Source organism: Corvus moneduloides, chromosome 6, assembly GCF_009650955.1.
Source record: "Corvus moneduloides isolate bCorMon1 chromosome 6, bCorMon1.pri, whole genome shotgun sequence".
NCBI lineage: Eukaryota > Metazoa > Chordata > Aves > Passeriformes > Corvidae > Corvus > Corvus moneduloides.
This window is the reverse complement of record NC_045481.1, coordinates 55,872,647-55,898,402: the sequence shown is the minus strand read 5'-3', so window position 1 is coordinate 55,898,402 and position 25,756 is coordinate 55,872,647. Positions and strand designations below refer to the sequence as shown.

Genomic DNA, 25,756 nt, shown 5'->3' with positions numbered 1-25,756 from the left:
CAGTTCTGGAGCAGACAGAGCCTGTTCAGAAAAGGCAGTGCTGCACTAGAAGAGTAGAGGGAAGGACAGCAAGGTGGGTAAAAGGCATGAAATGTCTTCTGTGCAAGGAGAAATGAAATTGGCCATGGCTCTGCAGCCATGAGTGCTGTAGTGAATCAGGAGTGGTCACTTGGAGTTTTCCGTAACAGAGCTACTCAAGTTTAAATGAAAAAAAGCATCCTTTCACACACTGTGTGATAAAGATGTCCAGATCTAACTGGAGAAAAAAATCTGGAAATTACAAAAACCTTTTGGCCAAAGATACAGAATAAAAAATCATCAACCCTTTTTAAACCCAAGCATATTATTTATGGCTCTGACCATAACTGTGGGATAATCTTACACTGTTGAAAGCCACTTATTCCTCTTGTCCTGTGCTAACTCTCCAACCCTCTGCTCCAGCCCTCTGAAAGTGGACATTGGCTAGGCAGACTTTTGGTCTGACCTTGGACTCTTCTGATGGTTTTTTTATACCACGGTTTTTCTTTTAACTTGGTGATCCAAACCATAAAAATGGGGTATTTAAATAACATTCATGAATGCTGTTGGGCCTACCTATCAGTAGCCAAAAAACCCCATCCCTCTTGCCCTAGGTCATAAATTTTCCAAGAAAGCATATGGGTTTTGTTCCTGTTTTTTGAGGATCTCATCCAGTGCTCGCTAAATAGAATTGGTCCTTAAAATGCAGACATCAGATCTGGGCTCAGGAAAACACTGGCACAGAGCTAGAGTGGGGAGGAGAGCAAGTATTCATATGACATGAGGAACAGAAAGACATGATACCCCTTAATCTCAGATGGAAAAGGTGTGGGTCTAGAGAATTACTGCAGGAATGCAGCAAAGATAAACAGGACAATTTCTCTGCATCAAGCACTGGATGATTTTTCTGATAAACATCCTCTCCCTCATTCCACATTTCCTGGTAAAACAAGGGGAAAACATTTTCAATCCTGACTGCACCTCTTCTGCCTGCTGCTGTCCTCCAGCAACCCTGCAAGTGCTAAAGTAGGGATTAAAGTATCACACAAGTAAAGTTGAATGAGATGTAGCTAATCCATTGTTCAAGTTAACATTTCCCCAGTTTCTTTGCACTGCCTTGGTGGTTTTTTATTTATTTATTTTTTTTTAAATTGAGCTGAACCACAGCAACACATTATTTTTTGCCTCTGTTTCAGATTTTGAACACCTCCAATGTCTCCCAAGCTGTCACTCTGTTTTACGTAGTGAAAAATCAAAGCACAACTCTAAATGGCACTATTTCCAGCAACCTTCTTAATCAGCTGTCAGCTGAGCTGGTGGGTTTCTACCTCACCTACCCACCTCTCACCATTGCTGAATGTAAGTATGTGCTTCTCAGCATCAAGATTAGCCAGCACTGGAATTTTGCTTTGTTGTCAAGCTCAGGGATTGTAGGTAGCTCTTCTGACTACTTTTTAAACAGTTTTCTGTTAAAAAAAAGGGGGGGGGATTAGGTAGTTGTTTTTTTCTCTTTGGGGTTCAGTGTTTATTCTGGTTGCTAGCAACACTGGCAAGTAACTAAGAAAAACATATATATACTGTCATTAATAAGAAAAAATTCCTGTGCCAGGTTTCAAACAAAAAAAAATTGTAGTGTTATGAAAAGCAAAGTACGGAAGGTCCCAGATTCTTAATTTCAGGAAAGCTTAGCACAACACTGGATGAACTTTAGCTTCTGCATAGCCCTTTCCTTCAGTGGTTGCTCCAGGGGCCGGGCTGGGATCAGGCTGAGATCAGGCTGCGAGTGTGTGTTTGGGTGGTGGGGTGAGCTCCATCTATGCTGCTATTTTAAAAGGTTGTTGGTGTATTTGCTGAACTGCATCCTCAGTTTACACGTGGTCTGAACACTTTGGCATCAATAGTTTCGTTGCTTTACAGTTGCTGTGAAAACTCAGAGGCACAGAGAGCGGGAGACAGTTGTGGTGTGTGCGCTCTGTGACTCTGTGTGCTAATTTCTTTAAAATGGTTAAAGGGACAAGACACTTGATTATGGGGATTTCTGTTTAATCTGCTTGCTAATGCGATGTGTGAAATTAAGCTCACTGCAGACAGGTTATCCCTTCACTGGGGGCCTGTGTTCGCTGGGAGTGACAAGAGACTGCTGGGTACATCAGTGCAGAAGCAGACTGTTGGAAAGTGAGCACTGAGGAAAACACAAATTATCTTTGTTTTTCTCAGTCCATTTTGTTTGCAAACCGCCCAGCAGCAGAGAAATTATATGGTGCAATTCTTCATCAGTGACTTGCACGGTGAGCTTGCTGTGGGATAAGTGGTTTCTCTCTGCTGTGAGGCAGTCAGGAACCACAGCTAACTTAGGTGACTGTGCAAATCTTTGGGAAAGGAGGTTTTTACGTCGTTCTTGAGGCATTACCTATGAAATTATGGTATTTGGAAACAAACAGGTGAAACTGCCTGATGATAAATTCTTGCACTGCGTTGGTGCACTTTTGAATCAGAGTTTCCATCATGGGGTAAGACACACATCTCAGCATGGGCTTGTGTTCTCATAAAGTCTTTCCACAGACAAGGGGAGGTGGAGAGAGGCTGTTGACAAGGGTATGCTCAGGGACCTAGGAAGGGGTGTGGCCCATTCCCCATCTGACAGGCTCCTTCTTTTTCATGGCTGATGGGTGCTCTGTGTGCAGGACGTGCTCTTCATGAGCCATCCAGGAGAAAGCTCAAGGAAGTTGTGATGCTGGCTGTGCTCAGTTCAAGTGTTTGGCCTCCAAAATAGGCCTGTTGCATAGGAAGAGGATTGTGGTTCTTCTCACAAAGGCAATATAGGCATATGCTTGGTAGTCAGGAGCTGCAAAAGCCATTTGTCACACAGCAAGTCTCATGTGGTACTGCAGCTCTCTGCTGACCCCCACACATGATGAACAGACCTGATAAAGTCTTCAGCTAGTGTTTCTTTAACAACTAATGGCCTATATTTCATTTTGGAGTTCTTGGTTTTGTTCCCAGTGCAGCAGCTGTACTGCAAACTCATGGACTTAATGCACGCGCAGTGTTTACGGCTCCAGACTGATAGTGTGTCTGGAAAATGTTTCCTTTGAAGAGTGTTTGATGCTTATTCATGTGGCAATGTAGTTGTCTCAGTTTATCAAACAAATATTGAGGTTGTTCTCCGAGCATGTTATTTCCCAGTAGGCTCCAGTGGCTCCTCCAGAGCCTTCGCAGTCTGTCGTGGAAATGCACAGCTCAGGGCATGCTGTGAAATCCTCCTCAAAAGCAGCTACTGTGCGTAATCAAATCCTTTACAATGTTTACTATTCCGAGCCACTTTGGGGTTTTAAAATCAAGGTGACTCAATAGCAGCCTATCAACGTGCAGAGCATGGATATTTTCTGAATTCAGTTCCCAGTATTAATCCGTTGAACAAATGCTGAGCTGCGTAATGAATTAGCAGCATATTGAGCTTTACAGCCTAATGCACTTTGGAGATGGAGGAGCTGACAAAAGGCATCGAAAGAGCAAATATCAGTTTCTCACAGATGCAGACACATATGGCAGTAATGCCTTAAACTGTGCGCAGTGAGAAAGCGCCACACTCCAAGGTATGCTCACAGTTTTGTTTTGATCTCATTTGCAATCCACGTGGAATCTGATCCTGGTATATTTTCATATTTGTTTAGGCTAAAACTGTGGTCTGGGTTATATGAGGATTAATCACAGAATTGTCATGAAATCTCATCTGGTTTTCTGCAGGGGAGAAAGCAGCAGAAATGTGTACAACACCTATAACCTATCCTTCTTGGTTGTGGGCAGTCCTGGGCTTCATCCCAGACTCTGTACCAGCCAGTATTTTGGCAACAGGAGATAGATGTTGTACTTTGTATGGCAGTGCTTCTTCTGTTTACACTTGATGTTCTTTTTCAGACAGAAAAGAAATTGTAACCCTGAAAATTATGCTCTAGATCTCCTCTTGGGCCACAGTTAAATTTTATTTATTGCAGTCTGGTTAGCCAGTTTTGGGACACATAATGTGTAGGACACTGGAATATTATGACGTAATTTAATCTTTTATTTTTAAAGCTTTGGAGTATCCAAACCTTGATGTCTCGGAATCAACTAGAGACTACTGGGTGATAACAGGTACTTTTTAATGTCCTTCCCTCCTCTGTGCACTCCAGGTAGTAATTTTTAGTGCTCATTTATATGAACACAGTGGTCCAGTAATTTTACACAAAAATAAGTGGCTGCCCACTGAACCTGCCTTCGACTGGGCAAATGTACTTACAGTCACTCTGGGGCATAAGTGATTCATCATCTTGAGCAGTGACATCTGCAGTGACCAACACCCACCTCAGAATTTATAGCACTTTGGTTGAAACAATTCCGAGAGCAGCATTATCTTCTGAGAGTTTTGAGACAGAAAAAGACTTTTCTTTTGTTTTTTTAATACCTTGGGAGTTGGATTTAAATTTGAAATCAAAGGAGACTGGTAGACATAGCCCAGGAACAAAGGTGAAGCTGTTATGCCAAGGAACTTTGTTATGATTTACTGACTATCTAGGTGCAGGGATTTTTGCATCTTTCACTTGAAGCCCTTAGGCTTCAAAACACTTCTTTTATCAAGTCATTTCACAGGTGCCACACTCTCATTCACAATTATTTTGACTTCAGAAATGACAACTGGGCAAGAAAGAGACCCTTTCCCCTAGACATCTTTGAGTGCTACCAAAGCCTTCCTAGTTGGTGTGTCTGTAACTGGAATTATGTAATGCTCAGGAGAGCAAGAGCAAGGGGCTCTGACATGAAATAGACTTGGTACCACTTCTATCTTTTCATAAATTTGAAATAAAACATAAGTTTATGCAGGGACTATGATCCTCTGAAAGGAGTGGTACAACTCCTCCCAGAATAGACCCTATGAACCTGATACTCCATTTCTTGCCTCTGTGCACTTGCTGCAGTGGAGTATTATTGATATTTCAGTGGAACCTCTGTCTTCAAGAAGATCTTGGTGGTTCCAGAAGACTTTTTTTAAATAATACTGAAAAAACCATACATATATATGAATTGAATCAGCATGTCATATCACTTTTTTGAACTTTAGAATCCAGTGTCTGTTAAATCTTACATTCATTTATATTTCAGATGCCTTCATTTATACTTCAGAAATGTTTATTCAGGTTTCAGTGCTCTCAAACAGGATATTTTGTTTGAGATTGTACAAAATCCAAACTTCAGAGTTCAAATCCTCAGGATGGAAAACTGGTTCAGTTAACAGGAGCATCTGGCAGTAAGCATAAAACTGGCAGCTCTCAAATGGGTTTGAGCTTAATTTTTACATTGAAGATCACAGAATAGATGTTCCCCTGAGCCATTTTGGTAAAGTGAGGGCCTAAAAATGGTATTTTAAGATTTTTACTCTCTGAAACATCATTGACATTATCTGAGAAGAACAGTGCAGGGACTGAAACAGAAGTGTGTTATATCCCCACAGGGATTTACTGAGAGGGGATAACAGCATCCAGGTATTTTTCTTCTGAGTTAGTCTGTGCCTCCCTGTCCCAAACTGTCCCACAGACCGCGGGTTACTTTACCTGTCCATGCATGATGTGCTGATTTGTGTTTTTTTCTCCATTCCCACAGTCATTCAAGGGGTTGATATTGCTTTACTGGGGCTGAACAACCAGAGCTTTGCCAGACTGATGGAGCAGCGCTTGGCCCCGCTGTTCATGATGTCCCACCAGCAGGGAAGGCGCTTCAGACGTGCCACTACTGTGGGCAGCTACACTGTGCAGGTGCTCAATGGACGTGTGTTAAAAGAAGTGCTTTGCTTGCATGTGTCCCACTTCAGTTCCTGTAAAAGACATGTCTAACTAGGCTGAAATGTCCTCTATTGCTCATGGATATCCAAGCAGCAAGGGCAGAATGCATGGCACATTGCTAATCGTGTCTTTTTCTGCAGCCAGCCATGTTGGCATGCCTGTCATCCTGGAGAAATCATCATTAGTTAATCAGTGTTCATAAATATTTTCTCTCTGGTTGCTATGAGGATTGGTACAAAGTACATATTTTAGCGTATTCAGCATAATGAAGCGTTCCAAGTTTTATTTTTTTCATGATAAAAGTTTCCTAGGTAACTCAAAGCTAGAATTTCTGGGTTTTTTCTTTCTGTTGGAAAAAAGTAAGAAGCTGCCTTTATTTATACAGGGTTAGTCATCAAATCATGTGGCCCCAGACCATGTTATGAAGTAGAGATTTCAGACCTGAGTAATTTATTAATCATCTTTCTCTTATTTATAGCATTTCACATTCAGTATTTTGAACTGATCATATTTTGTTTTCTCACCAATTAAGCCAACTGATGCTATGGGCAATTAAAAGATTTCTTCTTCAATCTTCAAAAATAAGTTATTTAAAAAAAACCTAAATTATGTTTTTCAAGAATTGTTTGTTGTAAGATATAAACCCAAGTTATGACCGTTCCCATTTGCCCACACAATTATTTGTATTTTTCCACTGAAAGAATTTAAAAGAAAGAACACACTTTACTTGCCAAAAGTGTGAACTTTGTAAAATTTTTGTCCATAACATAATGGAGAAGAATCACAAAACTCCTTTTTCTTCTCATCATAAGAAGTGTTTAACACTTCCTCTACTCTCAGGAAAGGTAGAAGTACAATGGAAAAATTCTGCCAGTGTTCTGCAGAATAAAATGGGAAAAGCATGATTCCTTTGTTATCAGCCTGGGATGAAAAATAATGAGTATAGAAGTGAACTGTGAGGCTGGTTTTGAACTGCAATATACCAGTAAATACAGTTTTCAGTATTAGGACAGATTACAAGAATTCCCCCTTTATGGAGGACTGTAATGTCCAAACATTTGATCCTTTCCTCTTTACTGCCTGCTTTTCTTAGTGTTGGGTTTTACCTTAAGATTCTGTTTCAAATTTTTTTAAGACATCAGTCATTCTCCAACTGACTGACTTAACAGCCTGGGCTCTGAAGGGGAGAAGGTCTGATCCCATGAGAATATTTGCATGCAGCTTATGCTTGTAGGAGGTTTTCAAGGGCACTGCCTTCAAATAGCTCCTGGCAGATTTTGCAGTTGTGTAATGCAAACACAGTTTATTTCTCTTCCTCTCCTTATTTATTTATTTATTTATTTCCCTTAAAGATGGTAAAAATCCAGCGTATTCCAGGACCCAAGGAGCCAGCTGAACTGACATACTACACTTTATACAATGGGAAGCCTTTGCTGGGCACTGCAGCTGCCAAAATTTTGAGTACGGTTGACTCCCAGCGGATGGCGTTGACACTGGGCTATGTCATCCAAGTTCAAGCTGATCGTAAGAGTCCTTTTAAAAATTCCATACTTAAATCATTCTTTTATTACATGTTTTCTCTTTCTTTGTAAAAAAACTGGAGGGAGATGTGGGGAGCCTCTCCTTATCACACAGAGCAACATCCATTAACTGAACATTATGGAACTGTAGTAATAATTTTCACCAAGAAAACGACATGGTTGTTAAAGATATTTAGACACAAATCAGAAAATTGAAGTTGGAAAGAGCTACTTGTGCACATGGACATTTTTCAGATTCAAGATATGCTATAGTATCATTCAGAATAACGTTGGCAAAAAGCAACCCATTCTTGTAAAATAAAGTGTTTTCAAATTTCTCTTTCAAGACCTTCATCAGTTACTGAGTGATTGTGGACACAGTTTTCTTTAATTATTTTTTTTTAATATTGCTATATAGTTGACCCATAGTCATAAACCTGTGGTGAAGCTTGGAGTTTTTTTGTGCAGTTAACAGCTCAGTGTACAAATCCATGCCTTTTGCTAACTGGATCGCTCCACTTTGCCAAAGTATTTCTTTAGAAGGAATCAAAAGTATGTAGTGGACTTCTGCACTGGATCTCCTTACTGGTGAAACAGCACATAAAATGAGTGCCCCTGGTGCAATTATATCTGCCTGGAGGAGCGGTGATACTTAAATAATTACATGAAATGGTGACAGGAATAGAAGAGACCACTGTAATAAGTAATTTATGTATCATCCATAAACATAAGATTGATTTAGAAGACTGAAATGTGATATAATTTCCAGAGAATGCACCATGTACCATATCTGATCTTTGATTTGATCATGGTCTGCTATTGACTTTAATTCAGCTGAACCTGAGGAACTCCATTCCATAAATTCCAGTATTTAAATTCTAAGTAATTTTGTTTTTCATGAGAATATTTCTTTAATGTATTTTTTTACTGAAGAAGATATAGATATAGCAGTTTCCTAGCTCTTTGTGCACTGATGTGATTTATATTTATGTGGGTATTTAGGCAATTATGGAATCTACCGCTCATCATCTGACTTTGTATTTCCACGGTCTGATAAGGCATTATTCATCTGTAGATTTTCATACCAGCCAAGTGTGCATAGAACACTGTAAGAAGAGAATATACAGAAATTGAAATTGTGACCTGAGGTAACTGAGATTCTGAAGGCAGAATATTTGAAGTGTAGGAGGTAATTCCATCTTTATACCTTATTATGGAAAAAATCCCAGTTTCTTTCCTTTTGGACATGGTTATTTGTAGTCTGTCTTTGTATTGCCACAGAAAATACTTCGTGTGGATTTCATTTTTGCTCATTATAATTTCTGTTCTAGCAGAATGAAAAGTTCTGTCCCAAAACACTGTAAGAAGACACGTACCCTCAGAAGCTCGTAGCTGGGTTAGACAAGAGAGACGAATAATAACACAAAATATGGATGTCCCTGTGTTATGAGCCAGAGACTGAGTTACAACAGAATGAAAGGCTTGTTTCAAATTCCACTGAAGTCTTACTGAGTTGAATGAAACATGGGTTGACTTTAGGTCACATTGGAGTCTGGTAACTGAATTAAAGATGTAAATCAGGACTCCTGAATGTCTATCCTATTAGCCATAAAGTCATAATTTCCTCTGCATTCCCCTAGAAGGAATGAATATAATTTTTCAACAATTGTTTGCTGCTTCCACAGCAGCAGTCTATAATTAAAATTACTGTTATTTGTTAAAATTCAGATTCTGTTTCCTTCCCCACAGCCCTTTCATCCCCACACTAAATGTCAAAGTCAATAAGTAGGAATCATGCAAGTCTGTGGAAAAGTGAACCTTTCAGGGTTCTAGCCTGCTCTTTTGGACAGTTTTGTGCTCAAGCTCTGAATCTAATGGTGCTGTTCCTACGTCACCCAACAAACTTCACCGGCTTGGCAAAAAGTTGCAAATCTACAGGGAAAACAGGCTCAGGCTCTAGCCAGGCTTTCAGCTGGAGAACTGGAAGTTCCTAATAACTGCTGCAGAACAAGTGGTTTGCATTTGAAGTCTGATCCTGAGAGATGCTGAGTGCCTCTGACAGCTCATAAGCTCACTGACATTTGAAAGCGCCGGTCCCCTAGGAAATGGGAACGGCTGCTTTGTGCTGGTGTTCTCACAATTGCCTGCCCACGCCAGCAAACAGTGCTACAGCAAAATAAACAGGGATATCGTGGGCAAGTCCACTAAATATTTCAGTACAGCAAAATTCAGCATTATAAGGAGGTTGTCTGATTGTTTTTTTAGAAAGAAAAGAAATGAAATGAGGGAACTGGGAGTGTGTCATAGGAGGATCTCTTATGTGTTAACAAGTTGAAGGTTCGTATTAAGAGAGATTATTCTGATGAAATGCAATCTAAAATGTTTTTGCATCACTGCATTTCTGAAATGTACCTTTTCCTGGTGCCATTATTAATGTATCTTCAAGTAGCTCTTTCCAACCTCGTTATTTCCACTCCTTCAGAAATGACGAATTCATTTTGACCTTAACTGTGATAAATTATTTCTAGAGCACAAGAGAAGCATTTTCTTATTGCCTTATTGATATTGAAGATAACTATTCGAGTTAGCTTCACTGTTTCTTAAAAAGCTCTGCCAGTTTACTCCTGCTGAGCCAGTCAGTCTTTGACACCAGGTATGGACTCCATGTGTGTCCTTGTAACACACATGCGACCTTGCTCTAAGATGAGTTTGTGTTTGAAAAATAGTTAAGGGTGCTTTACTTGCACCTATTTTTGTTTGTTTATTGTGTAAATGAACCATTTGAGTGATATCTAATATGGCATCTATCTTGACTTTGGAGTGGATGTCTGCTTTTGCATATAATCAGGTAACATATAACTAAGAGAAGAGAGCCCAGGGATTTGTGAATTCAACAGTGTTGCTGATTTTTCCTTTCTTTTTCCTAGTGAAGTAATACAAAGGTATTCCTTTGCATAGGAAGCTTCATTACTTACAGTGTTATACTAATTTTTACGGGGAGACAATTGAAGGCCGGAAGCAACTGGAACCTTGCCCAGTGAAGCTTACTGGTGTTGGTTTGCCATTTTCTGCAGCTGTGGTGAAGAACCCCCCAAACAACCTGTGGATCATTGCAGCAGTGCTGGCTCCCATCGCTGTGGTCACTGTCATCATCATCATCATCACCGCGGTGCTGTGCAGGAAGAACAAGAACGACTTCAAACCAGACACCATGATGAACCTGCCTCAGAGAGCCAAGGTGAGTGACCCAGCTCTAGATCCAAAAGCCTGTTTGCTTGCTGAGGCTGTGACTCTTTGATAGATGCAGTTGAAGGATGTTTGGAATTGAAAGGGTTGTTACTGACAGCTTGGACCAGCACATCTCCTGTAGGACCTCGAAACCCGTGGCCTGAGCCGTTCCTGCCTGCTGAAGGAGAGAATGTCTGAAGCCCTGGGTTTGGCAGAAGTTCTGACCTGGCCCTAACCAAAGTTCTCCCCCCAAACTGATAATCCAAAATAGACATTCTTTGAATTTTTTTTTCTCCTACTGCTGTTTTTCTTTTAGGTGTTTTGAACTTTCTAATTTATTTATGTATGTTGCTGATTGGGTTAAAACAATTATGTTTTTCTTAACGTTACTAATCCATATCAGTTACAATAATTTCTTTTCCCAAATCAAATGCACTTCCAGTTTGATCCTCTGACAGAAAAATGTCACAGAATACTGTTTTATCTCCATGGTGAAAAAGTCTGCCCTCTCAATGCTGCTATTCAATGGCTCTTGATCAGGTCCACCCAAAGATAGGAATTTTTATCCTACAGAGCCTGTGTATAAGTCAGACTGTTCCTTTGCCCCTTTAGGTGGCTTTGTTCTTCTCCACTGGCATGGGATTGAGATGATGAATTTTTTCTTTGGTTTCTTAATACTACAGACAGCAGGATTATTGAGATTTCAGCTCTGTTGCTTCTGCTGAAAAATGTAGATTGGAAGAAGAGTTGAAGGAAGTCATGATGCATTTGACAGCTCTTTTCTCCTTATCTTAGGTTCATTGCAGATGGGTACAGCTGGTGCCAGTTGGAAACCAGACATTTGTATCAAAAATGATGCAAAAAAGACGTTTCCATTTTGGTTCCAGTGTGCTCGCCTATTTATCCGCTATTATCCATCCAGTGTTAGGACTAGATCTGCAAAAGTGAAGCACACAATATCACAAACACAGACAAGAATTAATATCACTGCAGTGGCATTTAACGCCACATTAAAGCCCCTAAAATGCAAATTATGCTTTCTTAGGGGCTGTTGCAAGTGCTATGCACCACTTAATTCTTTTTATGTGTAATCTTGGTCCCAGCTAAAGGAAAAAAATAAGACAAAACTTATACATTGTTTTGAACTGCCCATCATTATGGGATGCTTTCCAGCTGAAGAAAGTTGCTATTTAAAAAAAACCAGAACAACCTACTGCTGGTTGAAATTACAGCACAGGAAAAACTTGAAAGTATTTTCATATTTTAATCCATTGTTTTCATTCAAAAAAGAAAGGCAAAATTGGATTTTTACTGTTCCTGAGAAACCAGATTTAATCAGGCTGTAAGGTACATGCTCAGGTTAAAACCTGTTCAGTCAGGTTACGTTTGCATCAGCCATCAGTGTCATCAGATGGGAGCTGGATCTGCAATTGCTGGAAAAAAAAACAATTGGTGCTGAGCTCCCAGCACCCACACCACAGTCATTTCAGGAGCTTTTCCTGCAGGTTTGTTCACATTGCAGCCAGAGTGCAGAAGGTCCACTTCCAGAGTGCATTTCCCCTTTCCGGTTTATTTTGAGACTCCATAAAATTTAATTTAATTCATTATCTGAAAAGTGATGCATTTACAAATGAAAGGTAAATTGCTTTCCATTTAGTTTCACAATGATGGCTCCATCAGAAAGGTTCTGCCAGGTCTAGTTTAGAGTTTACGCTGGTATATGGACTGTGGAAGATAAATCCTGCAGTGGGACTGGCAATGGACTGGTTTGGTCATTCCTGATTTCAGTACCTTTAATTAAAATAAGGCTAAGAAACATATTTCAAGAAGATAATGAAAGAAGGTCATTTTGAAAAGAAGAGTTTTATTTTAATTTTTAATTCCACCATTAGGGATAGTGGTAATTGCTTGAACTGTAATTGCCACAATTCATGCAGTTTGGGAATACAAATAGCTGATGAGCACATATCCATGTCACATTTAAAATGAGTCTGTTGTATTTCATGGCTGTGGAAAGTGCCTGAGAGTGCTGATTAATGCTGACTCTGCTCGAAGTGGAGTGATTTGTAGTTTAAGCAGCCGTTTCAGTATTTTGCTTCTGTGCATCCGAGATTTGGTGTTGAATCGCCGGAGCAATTTTGCGATACCTTTTGAACATCCAGCAAACTGCGTGGGGAGGAGAGAAGAATACGATGGGATGCCTGCACCCTGGCATCTCAGGTGTGTTTGTTTTCTGGCGGTGCTGTTTCCTGCGCTAGGGCTCCAGAAGCCCTGTTCCAAGGGGACTGGCAGGGCAGAGCCGCTGGGTGCTGCAGTCCTGCAGGAGGCTGCGGGTCCTGCTGGAGCAGAGCTGCCACATCCCACGGCCAGGAGGCACGGACACAGCGCCAGGGTAATGACACGTTTAGCATTAAATATCCGTGTGCAGCAGGGGGAGGTGATGGAGCAGAGCAGCAGGGCTGCTGCCTGTGCCTGGTAATTAAGGCGTGACTTTTGTGTTGTAGCAGACTGAAGGGTAAATAAATGAAGTTTGCAAAATGACCTCTCACGTGTAGCGGAGTTTATAGGATCTCTCTTGGGAATTGTATTGCTGTTCTGAATTGCCTCAGCAGCCAGAGACATCTGGATGCAGTTGCAGGGAAAAGGGACTTACCATTTTTTTCAATTTTCTCTCTAGATGGAAAATAAAAAGAAGTATAAATTCAAATTGGTGAAATTCTGATGGGATTTTATTTTAATGTTATTTCAATGCTGTTTTTATTTTAAGCAACTGTTTCTGCTTTGAGGTTTTGGATGGATGTTAATTTTTCCCTCCCTTGTTTTCTAATTCACAGCATGCTTTTTTAAAGTCTAGAATCTCATTTGCCCCCTCACCTTGGTTTTTTTTTTTAGACCATGAAAGAATAAGTTTGCAGGTAAAGAGAGATAAGATCTGTAGTCCAAGACCCACAAGCAAAAGCAAGTACTGCAGATTATGGGAAAACAAGCCTTATCAGTTTGATAAAGGGCACAGAGAAGAAATGTCAGTGGAACTGTACCTGGGTATACAAATAGACAGGAGGGGCTGAGCATCCATTTCTTTCTTCTTTCTTTCCCTTCCTTCCTTCCTTTCTTCTTTCTTTTCCTTCCTTCCTTCCTTCCTTCCTTCCTTCCTTCCTTCCTTCCTTCCTTCCTTCCTTCCTTCCTTCCTTCCTTCCTTCCTTCCTTCCTTCCTTCCTTCCTTCCTTCCTTCCTTCCGAATTCCTTCCTTCCTTCCGAATTCCTTCCGAATTCCTTCCTTCCTTCCTTCCTTCCTTCCTTCCTTCCTTCCTTCCTTCCTTCCTTCCTTCCTTCCTTCCTTCCTTCCTTCCTTCCTTCCTTCCTTCCTTCCTTATTCCTTCCTTCCTTCCTTATTCCTTCCTTCCGAATTCCTTCCTTCCTTCCGAATTCCTTCCGAACTCCTCCCTTCCCTTCCCTTCCCTTCCCTTCCCTTCCCTTCCCTTCCCTTCCCTTCCCTTCCCTTCCCTTCCCTTCCCTTCCCTTCCCTTCCCTTCCCTTCCCTTCCCTTCCCTTCCCTTCCCTTCCCTTCCCTTCCCTTCCCTTCCCTTCCCTTCCCTTCCCTTCCCTTCCCTTCCCTTCCCTTCCCTTCCCTTCCCTTCCCTTCCCTTCCCTTCCCTTCCCTTCCCTTCCCTTCCCTTCTTTCCTTTCCTTCCGTCCTGTCCTGTCTTTTTTTTTTTTTTTCTCTTTAGTGTCCTTTTCACGATCATTACAAGGAAAAAGAGTCCCAGGAACAACTCTCCAAATTCAGTCTGCTCTTTGCCAGGCAGTGTAATCTAGTAGTCTCATTATCCATTAATTATTTCAAAAGCAATATTAGCATCTCAGTCCTTCAGTCTTTGTCAGTATTTTGGATGTATTGGACATCTCCGCTTGCAGTGCTTGATCGTGACTTAGCCTTGCCAGTTCCCTTCAGGGGTGGCAGAGCCATCTGCTCTTGTGGGCTTTTACAGAGCAGGCATCCAAGAGCAAATTTTATTTAATGCAATATGCCTGCTGATGAGGATGACTTTCTGAGCTCTCCTTTTATTGCAGTTTGTTACTGGACATGGTGGTAAGTAGAATTCTGATTAAAATAATCTGTCATTTTCTTTATTTGGCAGATCTGAGCTGGGACACTGAAGAATTTTTAAGTAATTCTCATGTCCTGCTGTTTCTGGTTTGGTTTGTTTTTTGTTTGGAGGATTTTTTTGGTGTTTTTTTTTTTTTTTAATAAGAGATGAAGTATAAGTTGAAACTTACTTTACTTTTCAAAGGCATTGAGGGAGAAATAACTGATTTAATTGCCTCTTCTCTCTTGTTACCTTTTTTGCAGAGTATCTAAAGGGAGTCTTACCTGACAGTTAATATTTATAATGAGGTTGAAAAACATTATTTTGATTAACAATATTATTATGTAGAATGTTGTGCAGTATTTCTTCCTAGCTGTCCTTCACACAGCTTCTGCTTCCCTTCCTTCATTTGCTGCCTCTGTAGCTCATTTGGTGGCTGCTTTGTGATACCCTGCCTGCCATGGAGGGGTGATGGTGAATTAGCATTTCTCTGATATGTTGCAAGTTCTGTGGGGGTGATTTGTGGAGTTGTCTGCTCTCCCATATCAGCATTCCACTCTTTAATGCACTGAAGCTCCTTATCAGAGGAATGCTGAAGTATGGAAACACATTAGGAGCCTCAGTCTGAACAGGAGACTGGGAATGCTGTGCAGATCCACATGTATTATGTTTCAAAAAGCAAAAGACAGCCCCATTCTTTTCAAACTGAGATCACCTGTGAAGTGTATCTGAATTCAGAGCTGCAGCCCAGATTTAGTAAGGTACACAACAAGAGAAAATGCTTTTCAGAGCTCGTTCTTTTTCTGTGCCAACAGCAAGTTTTTTTTTCTCCTGCTGATTTTCTTCTGGAGCTAAAATATTCAGACATGACAGGAACCTGGAGAGACTAATCAGTCATGAACTAATTCCAAAGTATTTCCCAAAGTGTGTGTGACGTTTAAAACCATGACTTCTCAACTTTGAGGTGTTTTGTGGTCCTTTTTTAGCATTTTGTCAATCGTCTTTTTGCTTCAGGAAAAGCAACCTTCCAGTTTCTGGTAAATTCCTTTAATTTAGTGTATCAAGAGCATCTTTTCCAGAGGAGGTCAGGAATTTCTTTGAGTAATTTTTTTGTCATATTTTTTTTTTCCAACAGATAATGTGAGTTGGTTTGGGGGTTTTTTTCCCTTCTCTTTTCCTTCCAATTGAAAATGCAGTTTGGAAAGTCAAGTTTTGTCTAAATGTTTAATTTTTCCATGGAGAGAATCCACCTTTCCTTTGGCTGCTTTGCCCAGAAGGCATGTGTTAGTTCTGCTGGGTGAGAACTGCCCTGCTGCAAGGCTCTTCACTTCCCAAGAGAAACAAGTGAAGTCAGTAATATCCTTCCCAGTAGGCAATTGGCAAGTCAGAGGAAATATAATTTCACTGATCTGAAAAAGATTCTTTTCTGGAAAATGTTGTCCATGAAACTTTCTGATGTGTGGCTTTTTTACTTTGGCTTGACTGGGACTAAATTACTCCCACCCTCTTTGGAAACACAAGGGTTTTGTCAGAGAACGTTTTCTGTGTGGTTTTATTTTTTTTTACTCCTAATTTTTTCTTCTTCCACATCCTCATTCTTCCACTGTCTGTCAAAGTAATTTCTGGGGGTGTTACAGCAGGGTAAGAAAGGTTAGCCAAGATCAATTTTATACTAACTAATCATGTTTAAAATGTATGGAATGGAGATTTCATCAGAAAATTGGATTCATGTTGGCCATTCACATGGTAATCTACATATTTTTACCTGTCACATAACTTAAAAAGTTAAGGAGTAGTGAAAAATTCTACATTGAATTTGAAAATTTATATTGAATCTAATACATGCTGGAAATTTCTGTTATTTCTCCTATTTTTCTGCAGCCAGTACAAGGCTTTGACTATGCCAAGCAGCACTTGGGTCAGCAGGGAGCAGAGGATGAGGTTTTACCTGTGACTCAGGAGACTGTCATACTTCCACTTCCAGTCAGAGATGCTCCTGCCTCCCAGGAGAGAGAAACCACCCAGGATGGGAGCACCATCAAAACTGCCAAATCCAATGAAACAAGGAAAAGGTATGGACTGGCATCTGGGATCTTTCCACAGAGGGGTTTAATAGGATATGTGCTGATGGCTGCTGTAAGGTTTGGCAGCCGGGCTCTGTGTGTGGCAGATGGCTCCTCTGTGATGTATCCTTGGCATAATGCTGGTCTGTGCTGGATGTGTAAAATTGCTGAAAAATATGAGATAAAACCAAATAAAGTCTTCACAGAGGAGGTGAAGTGGCTTTTATATGGATGTTGGTGTTGCATAAGAGATGAGCCCAAATGGAACATGGGACCTGTAGCGTGAACACTGATAATTTCTCAAGGAACCAAAAGACAGGTCCTTAGCCACTGTCAGTTGCTGAAACTCCACTGGCAGGCTCTGTCACTCCAGAATTGGACCCCATGCCTTCACTAGCAGAAGGGAAAACCCTGAATACCCACTAAATTATGGAAGACCTCTAGATCCAAAGCGTCTACAGCAGGACAAAACTTCTGAAGTGTAAGAATAGACTAGATGATGTCAATGTCTAGGGTAAAGTGTCCCAGATTTGCACTCTCTTCATGTGGAGTCTCTAGGGTTGTAGGATCATGGATTCAAGATCCCCAGGAAGCTATATGGCTCCTCTTCTCTGCTGCAGGGTCCAACACCTCCCTAACTCAACTTTATCTGCCTTATTTTAAAGTCTTCCACTGGTGGGGTAGTCACAGCCTCATCCAGCAATCTGTTCTCTTCTGCCTTTCCTGTCAGGAAGTTTTACCTCATGTCTGCCCTCAACCATCCACAGTATAGCTGAATAGAAGGTCATTTGTTTTGCATGCTTTGAGGCCATTTTTTCCTTGACCCACTCTCCTTGGTATTAAATTAGAGTGGAGCTGAGGAATGGTACTGAAGGGAAGAGAGGAAAATAAACCTGTTAGGTAAACAGCCTGAATGGAGGTAACAGTTGTGTAGTTCACAGGAATTACACAGGCCTGGCCTCTTGAAGGGATTTGATAACATAGGAGAAAAACAGCTGACTAGTGCAGGGAAATTCTAGAGAAAATCAAGCCTTCCTAGCTGGGTCACCTCATCTTGTCCAATATTTTCCCCTTTGGAATAATGGGAAAGCTTGGAAAACTCAGCACAGTGTTGCTGCACACTGTGACACGCTGGAAGGGGAAGGTGTCAGCTGGCATGGTGGGGGGCTGGAGAACTCACCATGCTGCTCATCTGGGGGTAGGCATCCCCAGCAGTCATCAGCTAAGGTTTTCCCTGCAGAAAAACGGAGACAGAAGGATCCTGAGCTGGTGCCTGGTTTGTCATACTTCTGCTGTGTAGGAAATCACCTGGAATGTGGAAAGGGCTGTCTGCAGGGAGTACAGTAGAGTGAGCCAGCTGCATTTGGATGTAAACTGTTCGGCCATTTAAATTCTGCCATTTAATGCCAGTGAGGAGGTGTTCACGCTATAAATCACTGAAATGTGAGGGTTAGGTTCACAGTCCACGTGAAACAAACAGCACTTGTCCTTTTCAAAGCCTTCCATCCTCTGAAGAAGTGACAAATGGAAGATGACCCTGACACCGGCAGTGGTTGCTGGGGCTGGGCAGGTTAAGTCTTTGCAGGAATTGTTCTTTAAAATGTTCTGAAGCCTCTCCAAAGCCATGTGTAAATACACATAAAAAATGTAAACCAGCTCTATTAATTAATCCTCTAACCAAAGTGATTAAGCACTTCACTCAGTCCTTTGAGTGAGTGCAGAAATCCCCCACTTAATCTGCACCATTTTAAACAAATGCTGATAAGCAAAATTGATCCAGGAAAGTTATTCTCATAAAATGTGTTGAACCTTGGTGCCCTTCTAAGCAAATAACTAAGAGTTAGTTTTCCCTCCTTCAGGGTGATTACTTGAGTAAGTGAGAACATGTAGAATTTCAGTATTTTTCATTCCCAGGAGCTGTGTCTGGAAATGGAATTTAATGGTTGCTGAAGATGAAGAAATATTTCTTGACCTTTATGTGTTTGCTCTTTCATTCAGGATACTTTACAGCCTGGAAAGGGCAATTCAAACCAGACAGCCATGAAGTGGCTGGTAACTGATCAGAGTATCTTCTCTGCTATCACCACTGAAGGAAACTTCTCAGTTAATAATATGAGGGCCACTTAAAAAGGATGAATATTTAGATTAGCGTCACCACAAAAATAGTTGTGCAAGCTATCCATGCTCACTTCTTTTCTGTGTTCCCATGCTGAGCAGATTTTCTTCAGGTGTTGGTATGTCCCTGGATGAATTTTTTTACTGGGCTGGGATTATTCATTTAACAGAGACAGACAGGTTTATAGGGGAGGAATCCCTCTTCTCAAGAATATTTATTTTCAGTAGAACTTCACAAGGAAACCCTCAGGCTGGACTGAGCTGGGTTGCATACTGAGTTCTCCTAGAGCCCTGTAGCTGGAAAGGGCCTGTCTCAAATTATACATATTTCCACCTAGGCAATTTTCGAAAGGGAATCCCCAAGAGTTGCTTTTCTCATATTTGTCCCTTGCTGTTCTGACCACAGTAAATGTTTTCTACTTATAGCAAACAGGGTGGCCAGACGTGAGGGTTTCAAGCAGATGATACAGTATTGGCAATGATTTACAGGATGGTTTTGACAGTTGTTTTGTTTTAGTACCATTTTCTGGTTATAAAACCATTGTGACAGCAATAGAATTTGATTTGATTCTTTTTCTCTGTAAATGGAAGCCTCTGTGACTAGGTCCATTTTTTTTCCCTAATGTAACCTCTTTACATCACCCTGTCACTAGCCATGACAATTCAGTGGTAGATTGCAGATAGGTTTGTGAATAACTACACAGGTCCTGTGGAGACTTTTCATTCCCTTTGTGGCAAGTTTCACATGAACAAAAAATGTGATTGTGTCTGGATGTGGACTAGCACCAAATGTACTATTTTCTACTTTGGCCTGCTTTTCCCAACTGTACATTAGGATTTGAGTTACTTGTCCACCCCAAAAAGCTCTGGTGGGAGCTTGCTCCCAGTGCAGCCCAGAGCACGCTGCTCATTTCTGTCCCTGCTCCTCACTGGGACTGAAGCACAGTGGTTCTGCCCTGGCCTCCCTCCTCACCCTGGGCAGGGACCAGTTTCAGGATAAGGATATGCAATGGCTGATTAAAGCAAGCATTTTCTCAGGGGTTTCAGCCAACAATTGTGCCAGTTAAACCAGGTTATGTGCCAAAAGGAGAAAAGGAGGATTAATCTTATCATGCTGTGTGTGCAGAAGTGCAAAGTGAGTGAGTGAATTTTGCATTGTGGCTGACAATGTTTGACTGTAAATGCAGGCTAAATAAAGGAATTGGTTTAGCCATACATCCAAAAACAAAGATCTACTTTACTTTTTCTGGGTTAATGACACTGAATTGACAATGGGACTTTCTGTCCTCTGTGGTGGCACTTTTATCATTGTGGGGATTGTGCACGAGGAGCAGTTGCATTCCAAGCCACCAAGATGCCCATCAGCCCTGAACTAATTGAGAAAGTCGTGTTCACCTCCCATCACTCTGCTCCTACCTTTACTGTGTTGCTGTGTGCTGTTTGTATTCTGTCTCCTTTTGGTACCAAATCAGACTTAAAAACTCAGTGATGCAAACTGTGCGAATGAAATAACCTTGAAATGAGGTTTAGCAGGAAGAACTCATGTCCTGCCTTGTTGCTATGGTTACTTGCAGCCAGTCCCCGAGTCAGAATGGCTCCATCCTCAGCAATGGGTCGGGAAAGCCCAGCTCCGGCCGGAGCTCCCTGCAGAAAGTGATGGCACCCCAAAAAGTGGCGAAGGACGAAGGAAGGAAAAGGAACGGTGAGAAGTGTTTGTTGTGGTCACTCCCACAGCCATACCCACACAGGCACCAGGGATGCTGAAACCAATTTCTGGTACCTTCAGCCGTCATGGGGCATTTTGTGTGTGTGGCTCATTTTTGGGTTTTCTCCTTGCCCTTTACTGCTGTAGCTGTTTCTCCAGATCCCATGAAACATTGTGTTGTTTGCTCTTTGTGTGGGCCCTTGCAAGTTTTCTTGCTTTTTTGTTTTTTTCCCCTTTTTCTTTTTTCTTGAAATGCCAGTAAACTAATGAAGACATGATGCTGCTTAGTAGGTGGACATGGTTTACAGCTTTTTTTGTTGTGTAGATCACTAAGATATTAATTTCCTCTGCTGCTGCTTCTAAGCTGGCCCAGATCTGATGAAGCTGAATTAATTAGATAAACATTAATTTGAGAAAGTGTGAAACAGCCAGTGCTTTATCTTTCCTCACATCCTTGGCACACCTGTTTGTCATTAACACTTACTGGCAGCTTTTCCTGATGCACCTGGGATATCATGCTGCATGTTTCTTAGGAGACCTTGCTTGATGATGGTGACCTTGTGACTCAAGGTGGACCAGGAACATCTGATGAAAGTAGTGCTGGATCCCCTTTCTTCCTTCCTTTTCTTCTCTCTGCTTATTTTTCCTGAGTTATAGCTTTGTTCCCATAGCTGTGTTTTCCTTACAAATAGAAAACAGTGGCTAACAGGTTCTAAGTTTCAAGTGGGTTAATTATTTTTTCACTGTGTCAAATGTATCTCACTTTACAAGACAATAACATTTATGTTTTCCACAGTTAAAAGCTATAATTTCTGATGTCTTTTTTCTTACCCACTCAGGAAAGCCAAACCAGTGCCAGGTGCTGTTTACATGGGTAGGCAAAATAATCTAGTGAAGGTATTTTTTGTTTTGTTAGGTTTTACATCTTCAAAGAAAATTGGTAATAACTCAAGTTTTTTTGTTTTTCTTTAAGAATTGACTAGCATCTAGCATCCTTTCTTCTGATCTGGACTGTAGTGCATTTCTGGAACATACACATGCTACTTAAATAAACCTCAGAATGTAGTATAAGGAAACAGTGACCCTTTATTTTAAAGATTAGTTTCATTAGAATTCAGGAGGAACCTGTGCATGAGACACCTTATCTGCAGAGCCCTCCTGGTAGAGACTTCAGCTCCTTGTGGGGGAAATCTCTTCCCTCGACTGCCATGGCCCTAAAAAGGGTCATCTGGCACAGATATGAAGGGGAATAAATACCTTGTTCCATGGTAAAGAGGTGGGAACTTTTTAGCTGTAGGCATATCTTTTAAGGTACGTTTAAGAGAGTTTCCTCAAACAGGCCTTTCAGAACAGCTTCTGAGAAGGAGGATGTGGTCATGAGAGATGAAATGACCTCCTCTTATCAGAATTAATGGAGTTCAGCTTGGAGCTGTGTGATCCCAAATGCCTATTGAGGTTGAAATTAAAAAACAAAGCCTCAATGCACTCATTACTTCTCATCGCAGACCCTGCGCTTTGCTCCCCCGTGCTGTGATTACGAACACTGTTATTATCTCTGACAGTTTGTTCTTTCTGCAGGGTTTTACCTTAACCCAGTGTGATCAGCATCTGCAGAAAGTTGTCTGTTTTAAAGTTGTCCAGTTTAAGAAGGAAGCTGCTTTTCTCGCAGCTGTTTGCCTGAGCCTGCTCCAGCTCCCCAGCCTGCCTGTCGGCTGGTGGCTCTCACACGCACGTCGGCAAAAGCAGCAGCAGATTTTCTTCTCTGACAAGCAACGTCTTCAAACTGGAATGAATCCCTTGATGGTCACATGTTGGATTTGGGGACTCCAAGTCAGAATGGCTCATTAGTTGCCATAGTTACACACCAATTTTAGATTCTATTTCTTGCTGACATTTAGTTACAGGGAGAAATGACAGCACTGGATGTTACCTCAGTACGTAAATTCGATATGGCTTGTATCAAAATTGACTCCAAATGGAGTGTGTCAGGGCTGTGAGTGAACAATGTGAAACCAGCACAGTGACAGGCTTGGCTTCAGGACCTGATGCTTTGGAGGATCAGGAGAATTCTTCAGCTGAGCGTTATTTCTACAGAAAACACAAAGTATCTACTTGAATCAAACAGTGATAAGCTTTTGTAAGATAACAGCATGTTTTTTCTTGAAGAGCACTTATTATTATATTAATAGAAACTTTTCTTTCTAATTGATTGTTGATGAATTCTACATTCATTTACTTTTGACACTTAAAAAAAATGAAAACATTTTTTTAAAAGTGCCAAATTATGTATGTTAGAGGACTGTAATATGGATGAATCAGCCAACAGAGGTACTGGCAATTTCTGAGATGGGTTTGAAAGAGAATGTGGAAGAGAATAACAGGATATTAGCAGTTCTACCTGTCATTTATCAGGCCAAACGTCATTCAGGGAGAAGCAAATGGCTGAACCCAACTCAGACCTAGAGAACTAAAGCAGCCCACAGTACAACCTTTCCTTTCACCAGCTGTTCACCAGATGAAGCCAATGAAATTGATATAGGTTGTTTTTCAACCTTTAAGTGTCTTTGGAAGAGTGTGAGTACTCGCTTCTTTTTTTAGAGAAATACAAAAGTTTTGATTCGCTATCAATTCTCAATGAAGCTTGTGACTCCCCAGGTTTTGGGCTAAGAACGTGTGTAGTTGAGCTCAGATTTGTACTTAAACTTCATCATCACAGGTGGAGATGGACAAGCAGCATTCCCAAAGAGTCAAACTTCCTTGTGTAAGAAACTGGACCAACTTCTCATTTTCCAATCATTTGGACACTGTCTTTGAAAACAAATATAACTTTTCAGAAGTCATTCAGTCAAGGGCCTCACTCCTTTTTAAAATATCAGTCTCTAAGAGTATAATTTCCTTTGTCCAGGCAAGAGCTGTCTGTAGGAGCGAAGTAGCAGGCGGAAAAACTTGTCTGTACTATTGGCTTAGCTAAAATCAAAGGGATTTTTGGATGTCACTCAGCCAAGCTATGATACACTGCCTCCTTTATTCTACAGAAGCGTGGGCCACTAGTTTTCAGTCTGTCTGATGTGGCAGCTCAGCATCAGAGCCTGTTTTTCTGAATTTCTGAGCAGTTGTCTGTGGTGACTCAAAATAAAATGAAATATGGCAACAGCAATGTTGTCCAGTGGCAGGGATGTAGCAGCTTGGACACAGGGTTAGCTGGGGGAGCTGGTGGATCCCAGCAGACATCCAGCACCCTTCTTCTGCCTTTTCTGTACTGGGCAGAGTACCAGTCAGAGTGGGAAAGGCTGCTTCCAGAGGGTCATGGCCAACTGGGACAGATCTCTGGAGGTAAGGCCCAGCCAGGAAGGAGCCCTGACAACTGCATTGGAGCACCTGTGCAGATTGGAAGTGGGACGATTCCCCTTCCTGATGCCTGTGTCTTTGAAAGGCTAAGAAATCAGGCTGCTGGGAAGAATTCTTGTTGTAGAGCAATCATCATCCATTTCATCATCCATTCCCTCATCCTGAAGCATTAGCTTCGTTTTGCCCAGAGAGGGTGTTAAGTAGGGATTTCATCTGACTCTTCACCTCCTCACAGTGAACTCCTAGGCCTTCTGGAGTAATTTACTACATTTAACCACAGGGGGGTAAAAAGCCCCAAGAATACACAAAATCCACCTATTTAGCTGAAATCCTGTGCATTGGCACCAGTTGCTATTGAACCGCCCAGAAGCTTTACACATTGATTCCCTTTTTTCTTCTTCCAAGATTTCAGCTTGAGTGATGCAGACTAAATTCTTCTCCTTACTGTTTCCATTTCTTCCACTGCCCTTTTTTTGTTGTTTATTTGCTTTAAATAGTGAGAGCCCTGTGACCCTGCTAGCATCCTGCTTCAGACTTACTCAATACCGTTTCTTTTTTTTTTTGACCCTGTCTTTTTGGTTGCTTTTCTCATGGCAGAAAAATACTGCATGCTGTGTTGCTAAGGTGCCTGTTTTAGCAGATCTCTGAGGGATCTGGGATCTGCAAATGATCACACAAATAAATATTTCTTCATTCATGTTTGCCTTCCCCTCTGGATGACCTTTACTCTGCTACTAATTGAGCCTGACAGGAGTTTTCATCCAAGCAATAGAATAAAGAGCATGTAGATGTTGATGCCATCAGATTCAGGGGCAGTCTGGATGGCTGAGGTTTTTCACTAATATGTCAGCACTGAAGAAGACAAATGTACAGTTTTATTGTGCAAACAGAAAACTATTTCTGCAAAGGTTTTTAGAACTCCTAGGGCACCACTTCCTTAAAGAAGCTTCTGTTGTGGGATCTCATGCCTTCCCTATCTTTTGTATGTTCATTATCCCTATCAGTTAAACAATTTTAATATATCTACTTATTACAGAAGTGTCAGCCAAGAAAAGGGGTGATGGATTCACTGCAAACATTATGAAATATGTGGCCTCTTTTTGAAAGACTTTGATGTTTAGAAGTGAGGCAGATGTGGTTGGAGGAGAAGACATAGGCACAGAGAGAGAACCTTCTGCTTGTAAGGGCAGGAAACCTTCCTGGAAAGGGAGCAAAACAAGCAGCTAAGACACAAGTGCTCACTGTGTGTACACAGTTTCATAGAAAACCTGCAAATACCAGTTTAGACATCTCAAATGACCTCCTCAGGTGGCTTCTGCTTCAGGATCCCAACCCAACCCAGGACTCCAACACCCTAGGCACATCACTGTGCTTTTAGCAGACTTTACACCTAAGGAAATACTGTCCAGGAGGAATCATGAGCTGTTTCCGTTAGTCTGTAAGCTGGCTGATTCTGAAAAGATAATATTTGTGCTGTTTGTGAGAGGTTTGGCGTTGCACTGTCTCAGAGCTGGGTGCACTTTTGAAAGGGTGTGTGTGTACACAAGTGTGTTTTCTGTTACCTGCAGTATCTTCCAGAGAGGTACTTCTGTCCTGGATAGGTTCAGATACTAATGTTAGGAAACTTGTGTTTTGCTTAAAGGCCTATAAACTCTTTCAGAAATAGATGTTTCTTTATTGATAAGAGCTCTTGTTTGTAATTTTCTGTAGGTAGTCATCTGATCAATAGAATGACTTGGATGATACAGAAAAATGTCTGGGTTTTTTATATATATGGAGATTTTCTCTAAAATGAAAATTACTTCCCCGTTATTAAATCACATTCAGGAGTCAGGATTTCTGTTTGAAATACTAA

The 25,756-nt window shown here is 41.2% G+C and overlaps 1 protein-coding gene across 4 annotated transcripts in view; it reads left to right on the top strand.

Annotated features, from left to right (window-relative positions):
- Positions 1–25,756, top strand: part of KIAA1549L (KIAA1549 like) — a 76,233-nt gene that overhangs the window by 11,708 nt on the left and 38,769 nt on the right. For all 4 annotated transcript variants that reach the window (XM_032112108.1, XM_032112107.1, XM_032112109.1 and 1 more), the window contains exons 7-13: positions 1,215–1,377; positions 4,093–4,152; positions 5,656–5,807; positions 7,187–7,358; positions 10,429–10,592; positions 16,552–16,742; positions 20,423–20,550. In XM_032112108.1, coding sequence (XP_031967999.1) covers positions 1,215–1,377; positions 4,093–4,152; positions 5,656–5,807; positions 7,187–7,358; positions 10,429–10,592; positions 16,552–16,742; positions 20,423–20,550 — 1,030 coding nt within the window. The remainder of the gene's footprint in view (positions 1–1,214; positions 1,378–4,092; positions 4,153–5,655; positions 5,808–7,186; positions 7,359–10,428; positions 10,593–16,551; positions 16,743–20,422; positions 20,551–25,756) is intronic.